This window comes from Miscanthus floridulus, chromosome 5 (assembly GCF_019320115.1).
Source record: "Miscanthus floridulus cultivar M001 chromosome 5, ASM1932011v1, whole genome shotgun sequence".
Classification (NCBI taxonomy): Eukaryota; Viridiplantae; Streptophyta; class Magnoliopsida; order Poales; family Poaceae; genus Miscanthus; species Miscanthus floridulus.
The window spans coordinates 133431987-133440216 of NC_089584.1; the positions used below are offsets into that span (position 1 = coordinate 133431987).

An 8230-nucleotide genomic window follows, 5' to 3' on the forward strand; every position below is an offset into this window, starting at 1 on the left:
GCTGCGGGCCCTCGTTGGGATTGGGCCTCACACATTTGCCGACGAGACATTTTTCTTTTCTTTGGCCTCGAATCGGAGGAGTGGATCCACCGCTCCGCACCTGATCTGACGACACACCCGGCTCACCCCTCTCTTTTCTTATCCTGCTTCCCGTGCGGCGCTGGAGACGCTGACGCTGAGGGTGAGTCTGACCTCACGGCCCCACACAAACGGGATAGTAGAAGCAGCTGTAGCACGTCACGGCACCGCGCTGGGTGGGTGGGGGGCGCACCGCGCTGGGTGACCTTACAGCGAGAGGAGGTAACGGAAGGTGAGGGTGAGAGAGAGGGAGGAGGGAGGGGAACTGGAGAGGTCAACGAGGGGGGGAGCAGGCAGGAACGCTCGGGGGCTCCTTCCTCCTCCTATAAACCCACCGCACCCGCCATCCAGGCTCCCATTTTCTCGCCCGGGAGCCGCAATTCCATCCTGCTGATCGGTAAGTCCACCTCTGAATTGTTTATCTACGACCTTCTCTTGCCTGTATCCGTCACGCTGGATTGAACATGGATTCAGACACCGGCAGGGTAATCGGGGCTCTATGTTGCTCGCCTTGTGCTCGTCCTCCCTGTGATGATTTCTTTCCTCTACTGTTGACTGCTTTGTCTGATCTGGGCCCTGTCTGATAAATGATAAAATATGTCCCCCTTTTTTTTCGGTGGAATAGCATCTTGAGGTAGGGGGAAAGGATGATACATGAGGAATTTGAGATCTCTTGATCTGGAATCTGTGTTCTTGGTGTCGGGTTGGTTTGCTTCGTGTTCTTGAAATTCGTAGGGGGGACAAACAAGGGAAGTTGTTTACTGAATCTTTATTTGATTATTAGGAGATTTGGGATCTTCGATTCGATCTCGTTAGGGTCTTTGACTGAACTGAACAGTTATAATCCCCTCATGATTCATATCTTCACAATCGACCTTTGGGTTGCGTGTATTGAAGTTTCATCCATCCTTCTGTTTGCCTCAGCTAGGTACCATGCTCCTTTATATATTTGCTAAATATTGGTAAGGTCTGACTTTTTGGGATGTGCTATCCTTCTGGCCACAGATCTGTCGGTTTTCAGATTAGATTATCGTAGTGAAGATCTCGAGAAGTTACCGATCAGTAAAATAGTTAGTACTATTCGGTAAATAAAGATTTTTTTTCTGAACGAAAAAGGCAGGAGCTCTGCTGCTCAATTAAGACTATTCCGTAAAAAATATTATGATCCTGACAAGTAAGCCACTTGTTACTGAAAAAATTATGTACCTTCCCTATTTCTGGCATGTTATATACATGTGAAATAAAGATGTAGGCTTGTTATGCCTTTTTACAACTAGAAATAGGCACCCTCTTCTTCCTTGTTTCTTTTCTGTTTACCTTTTGATACGCGAGAAAGGCCATTTGTGCAGGCGACTAGTCATAGCTTCCTTCCAACCTTGTCCGTGACATGTCGAATTTAACTTTCTGCCACTTATAATCTCTGAATCTCTCTGTTGCAGGGTTACATACTCGCCCAATAGAACAATTCTACATCCGATGATTGTATTTCCTGAGGTAGAAGAGCATACTGAAGCAAGACCCGAGCAGTGTTGAATTGAAATGGAAGGCAGGATGACAAGTTTGGAAGCCGCCATGAAAGCTTCTTCGTCGATGGCAAGTAACATGGCAAGGAATGCTGATCCTGACCAACAGACTCTCCGCCCCAATTCGGTGGAGCAGTTTTATTTTCCAAGACCTGGTCAATCTTTGCCAGGCATTCCTCCATTCTTTGGGCCTCCCTCCTCCAGTTTGTATCTTCCTAATGACAATGAAGCTAAATTTGGCAACCAGTTTGAATCAAATCCTTCACAGAATACAGATTGGGACCCGCAGGCTATAGTGAGCAACCTAACCTTCCTTGAGCAGAAGATCAAGCAGGTAAAAGATATTGTGCAGTCCATGAATAATCGAGAGAACCAAGTAGCTGGCGGTTCCAGTGAGCTAGCGGCAAAGCAGCAGCTCATAACCGCTGATCTCACTAGCATTATAATCCAGCTCATATCTACTGCTGGTTCCCTGCTCCCTTCAATGAAGAACCCACTTCTTAGCAGCAATCCGGCAGTCAGGCAGCTTGGCAACACTCTTGGTTCTCCTATGGGCTTTGGCATGAATGCTAATCAGCGACCAAGTGTAGACAGCAAGACTGATATTCCTGACACAGGAAAAACTTCTGATTATGATGAACTGATGAATAGCCTTAATACTGCTCAAGATGAAAGAGATGAGCTGATCAAATGCCCAAATCCTTGTGGTGGGGAAGGGTCTGAACTGACTCCGGTGGAGGACCATGATGTGAAGGAGAGTGATGATGGTGGTGAGGGAGAGAATCTTCCTCCTGGTTCATATGTAGTCTTGCAATTGGAAAAGGAGGAGATTTTAGCACCACATACTCATTTCTGCTTGATCTGTGGTAAGGGTTTCAAAAGAGATGCTAATCTAAGGATGCACATGAGAGGCCATGGAGATGAGTACAAGACTTCAGCTGCTCTTGCCAAACCCACAAAGGATTCTGGTGCAGATCATGCACCAGTTACAAGGTACTCATGCCCATTTGTGGGTTGCAAACGGAACAAAGAGCACAAGAAGTTCCAGCCTCTCAAAACAATCTTGTGTGTGAAGAACCATTACAAGAGAAGCCACTGTGACAAGAGGTACACCTGCAGCCGTTGCAACACCAAGAAGTTTTCTGTCATCGCCGACTTGAAGACTCATGAGAAGCACTGTGGTCGCGATAAGTGGCTCTGTTCTTGTGGAACAACCTTCTCCAGGAAGGACAAGCTTTTTGGGCATGTTGCGCTTTTCCAAGGCCACACACCTGCGCTCCCCATGGAAGATGTGAAGGTATCAGAAGCATCAGAGCAACCTCAGGACTGTGAGCCATTGAATGAAATGGCGAGGAGCATGGTGTATAGCTTCCCCTCGTCTGATGGTATATCAAACCTCGACATGAAAATGGCTGATGATGTGCGTGGTTATTTCTCGCCGCTGAACTTTGATCCTTGCTTTGGCGCGCTTGACGACTTCACTCGCCCTGGGTTTGACATCTCTGAGAACCCCTTCTCCTTCCTGCCTTCAGGATCTTGTAGTTATGGGCAGCAGAACGGAGATAGCTGATGGATGCAGCCATCGATGATGACGACAGCAGCACTGTCAACTTTTTTATGTATGTTGTTGCATGATGCTAGTTTGGTTCTACCTCTGTTCAAGAGCCATTTTAGGTTATGCCTTTTATATTTTCCTTAAGTGTACTTACATTTGTGGTCAATAATAATGATCAAGGACTTCTAGCATTTCGTAGACCCAGATAGCCCAATTTTCAGTATAAATATGCAAGTATTGCTTATTCATTTTTTGTCTGAATCGGCGCGATGCTTGTAGCGCTGACAATTTGTCATAACAAGCTGCTCAGCTATTAATCTGGTTCTCCAATATGGTGACGGTATAGGCGAATAGCCTCGTCCTACATTGCTGGGTAACAGCTGCATCAGTTAACTAGCAAGTGATCCTCACTTGTCCCAAAACATGGGTGCACTAGATTTGTGCAGAGTTTGCATCAAGCGAGTAGAGCAAACAAGGTAAGAAAGTGAAGCCGGCCTCTCAACACGGCACGGGGTTGCTAATCTGGAGTACTAATTCTTTTCGCTACTGCACCTGACAATGGCGATCGATACCGAAAATTCTCGTGCCTCCTACTTCTCTTTCTCTCTGAATACCAATATGATGAGGGGATCGAATGTCACTCCGGACAGCCGAGTTTCTTGGGACTATGTGGCAGGTCGAAGGAGGAGAAAATGCAAAGAAGGGGCTATGATGGCAGGTTGGAGGAGGAGAAAATGCAAAGAAGAGATCGAAGCTTGATTTTAGAGCATATCCAAGAATACCCAAAACAGTTTCTCAATCTATGAATTTTGGCAAAATTGAAAAAAAAACTCATCTCCAACCACTTCCAAACCCACCTCCCAATTTCTTGGCACTTAGAAAAAACCACCCCCATACACGTAAAGTTAGGCGCATATCTTGGCGCAAATCTAGAGGTGGAAGGACGTGGGGAAGAAAAAAAAAGTAGGACAAAGTTCCTAATGTAAATATACAATAGAAAAATAAAATATAAAAGTGGTCAGTGTGATTTAGAAATAGTTTAGAATTCCTGATATAAAATTACCTTATATCTTTTAGGCGCAACAGTTTAGAAACTGTTGGAGTTTTTGCTTTTTTTGGTCTCCAAATATATTTTGCAAATGTTAGAAAACTTGTTTTTGGGATTATTTTTTTAGATACTGTTGCAGATCCTCTTATGACATCCAACACCTACCTACCAAAACCGCCACCATGGTCACCTAACATCAGCACGGTTGTTTATGAAAAAAAAATCAGCACGATTGCAAACTACTACTCGGATGAGAACGGGTCACCCCCAAAGTCCCACACAACGTCAGTCCCACTGCTGTTAAACTGGACAGCTACCACTTCCATGACCCCCGCCGCCGCAGCCGCCTCCTCGTCGGGCCCTTCCTCCTTCACACTCGCCAAACCCGCCTCCTCCGGTCCCAACTCCGTCTGGTGAGCAGCCGATCTCTGTAATGCCGCGATCGGTTGGGTGCTTCGGTTTCTTGGCTCTGAATCAGTGAACTTACCCGGGAACTGTTGGCTTCCATGGATGGCTGCGTCCGCAGGGCGTGCGGGAGGACAAAACACGCGGCGAGGGCCAGGATGGCGGTGGTGCGGGCGGAGGCGGTGGACACGTCCATCAGCCCGAGAGTGAGCGCGCTGCGGCCGTCCAAAACCATGGCCATCACCGACCAGGCCACGGCGCTGCGGCAGGCCGGCGTGCCGGTCATCGGTCTAGCCGCGGGGGAGCCAGACTTCGACACGCCGCGGGCGATCGCGGAGGTGAGGGGTGCCTGCTCTAATTTCCTACAACTTAACCTTCGGTTTTGGCTCACTGAATGCAGTTGTTAAATTAAAACTTATGATCACATTACGGTTGAGCACTTGATTTAGATATTCAGCAAGAATGTGTCTTGTTATCAAGTTGGGATATTTCATTTAAACATTCTCGTTGCTTATCTTTATCCAGGCTGAGATGAATGCGATCAAGGATGGTTATACAAGGTACACTCCTAATGCTGGGACTTTGGAGCTGAGGAAGGCTATTTGTGCTAAACTCCAGGGTGTGTGGATGTATGAATGGACGTCTGTCTTCGCAGGGTTACCTTTTGACTGAGAAAACTGAATGACTTCGTGTTTAATTATGACTGTACAGGGGAGAATGGGATATCCTACCTCCCAGATCAGGTGCTGGTGAGCAATGGAGCTAAGCAGTACATCACACAAGCTGTGCTTGCAGTTTGCTCACCTGGTGATGAGGTGACCACTTTGTCCTACACAGTAGCGCATCAAACTTCTATGGTCGATGCTATATTAGTATCTATATGAGCACAAGTATCAATTTTCATTATTCTGGGTCATGCTTTGGGAAGTTGTCGAGGATTATGTGTTTTTAATCTAATTTTAGAATGACAGATGTCTAAACCGAACCTTGTTTTGGGATTTGGAGATGCAGCCTCTTGGAATTTGACTATGTGAGTGTGCAAGTATGTCACTTGTGGATGATCGTCGATCGATATTATATGGCCATATTCTTCCTTGTATCACATTTTTTTTTCACATCACTAGAGCAATTTATGTACTAGCTGATTACCACATTATGTAAAACAATTCATGTTCAGGATGACATATGTTGGTGGCATGTCCTCAATCATTATAGATGATTATTGTTTTTAGCATTAAAATATTCAGTGCTGTGTTTATCTTAACAATGTCAAGGGATCCCTTTGCTTCAGGTTTTGATTCCAGCCCCATACTGGGTCAGTTATCCTGAGATGGCTAGAGTGGCTGATGCAACTCCAGTGATTCTTCCTACAAACATATCAGAGAATTTCTTGTTAAGGCCAGAGTTGCTTGCCAAGAAGATCAATGAGAAATCGAGGCTCTTAATTCTCTGCTCTCCATCTAATCCAACAGGATCAGTCTATCCAAAGGAGTTTTTTGAGAAAATAGCTGATATAGTCAAGAAGCATCCTAGGCTTCTGGTAATTTCTTTGGTTTATATGGAACTTTTAACCAACCTGTTAAATTTCACTTGATGAACATCATGAAATGTCATTTTATTTATTTTTGCAGGTCTTATCTGATGAAATTTATGAGCATATTATCTATCAGCCTGCAAAACACACAAGCTTTGCTTCACTGTCTGGAATGTGGGAAAGAACATTAACTGTAATGGCTTTTCTAAGGTAAATATGTTTGCTGTTTACTTTGTTACCCCCTCTCCAGAAATGTGTGTGAGCTTTATTAGCTTTATTTATTGCCCTTATTGTAAATATTAGAATGTACCTTTTCAGAACTAGATGCCTAATTTATTCCAAAACAAAAACTTGGTCATTGGGTAATATAACCAAGTTCTGAAATATTTGATGATGGAACTTTTACAGGCTTTTGCTATGACGGGTTGGCGTCTGGGTTACCTTGCAGCCCCTATACATTTTGTTGCAGCATGTGGAAAGATCCAAAGCCAGGTGAACAATTCATTTCCTGTGTTTCTTTATCTCTAATATGTTAGGTTAAGTGATGTGGTACTGCACTTCTAGTAAAACTAATGGTTTTTAAGTACACAAAACTATTTCTGTTGTAGCATTGGCTGCTCTAGCAGTCTAGCTTATCTTCTGCAAATTCAGTCAACTATGGTTTTTATCGTCTTGATGCCAATGTCTCACGTGTTTTCTGCAGTTCACCTCAGGTGCCAGCAGCATATCACAGAAGGCAGGGCTTGCAGCTCTGAACCTTGGCTATGCTGGTGGTGAAGCAGTATCAACTATGGTCAAAGCATTCCAGGAACGTCGTGACTATCTTGTGAAAAACTTCTAGGAACTGCCTGGTGTGAAAATATCAGAACCTCAGGTAAAAGAATATTACAATGGTTGTCCTGAAACCTAGTTCTACACTCCTATAAAACGGCTAAATCATAAAGAAAATTCAAGCACTAAATTATCAAATTTGCAGGGTACCTTTTATTTGTTCACTGACTTCAGCGCCTACTATGGGTCTGAAGTAGAGGGGTTTGGCACTATCAAGAATTCCGAGTCCCTTTGCATCTTCCTATTAGAGAAAGCACAGGTATGAACCAGCAATTTATTTCTACGCATTCTTCTGTGAATATGCTGAAATACCATAACTACTATTTGTGGATTGCACTCTAGGTTGCCCTTGTCCCAGGTGACGCATTTGGGGATGACTAGTGCATTCGTATTTCATATGCTGCATCCCTAACTACACTTCAAACTGCGATGGCAAAAATAAAGGAAGCTGTTGCTCTGCTCAAGCCCTGTGTTGCTGCGTAGCAAGATCAGTGTTTTCCTCTCACAACAAATCAGCATAAGCTAAATTTCAGCGAAACGAACATGGCCTAAATTGCAATAAGAAGTGACCAAGCCACCAAGGCACCTTCAACTTCCCTTCCACATTATTTTAAGCACAATGTTCGAACTGTTTTGGCAGACTTGATCTGTTATTTTATATGTAATGTTAAGGATTTCATGTGTACATGCAAATGAAAATTTTTTATTCAGAAAAGGCTAGGCTGGTAACACTATGCGAATTACCTTCTGTACAAAAGAAGCTGGTCGCAGGAGCAGTAATCACTTCAGTCCTGCAACGCTTCGATGGAAAAGAACAGCAATGCATCAACTCTTCAATTGCTTATAACCCATGGATCTTCAATTTAAGCAAGGCAACTATAATCTTCAAGTAGGAAGAGGTCTAGGAGATGGGCCATTGCATCTTGGTCAACAACAACAACAACAAAGCATTTAAGTCCCAAACAAGTTGTGGTAGGTTAGAGTTAAAATCCAGCAGAAGCAATTAGGGTCTAAGCACATGAATAATTGTTTTCCAAGCACTTCTATCTAAGGCTAAGTCTTTGGGTATATTCCATCCTTTCAAGTCTCCTTTTATTGCCTCTACCCAAGTCAACTTCGGTCTTCCTCTACCTCTCTTCACGTTACTATCCTGGTTTAGGATTCCACTACGTACCTGTACCTCTGGAGGTCTCCGTTGGATATATCCAAACCATCTCAACCGGTGTTGGACAAGCTTTTCTTCAATTGGTGCTACA

The 8230-nt window shown here is 44.2% G+C and overlaps 1 protein-coding gene and 1 pseudogene across 1 annotated transcript; both read left to right on the top strand.

The window, feature by feature from the left end:
• Positions 1 to 316: 316 nt before the first annotated feature.
• LOC136450848 (zinc finger protein STOP1 homolog) lies at positions 317 to 3347 on the top strand. Its single transcript, XM_066451491.1, has 2 exons — positions 317 to 475; positions 1518 to 3347. The coding sequence occupies exon 2, from the start codon at positions 1618 to 1620 to the stop codon at positions 3169 to 3171; it is 1554 nt and encodes a 517-aa protein (XP_066307588.1). The 5' UTR covers positions 317 to 475; positions 1518 to 1617; the 3' UTR covers positions 3172 to 3347.
• A 1363-nt stretch (positions 3348 to 4710) lies between these two features.
• Positions 4711 to 7646, top strand: LOC136450849 (bifunctional aspartate aminotransferase and glutamate/aspartate-prephenate aminotransferase-like; annotated as a pseudogene).
• The last annotated feature ends 584 nt before the right edge of the window (positions 7647 to 8230 follow it).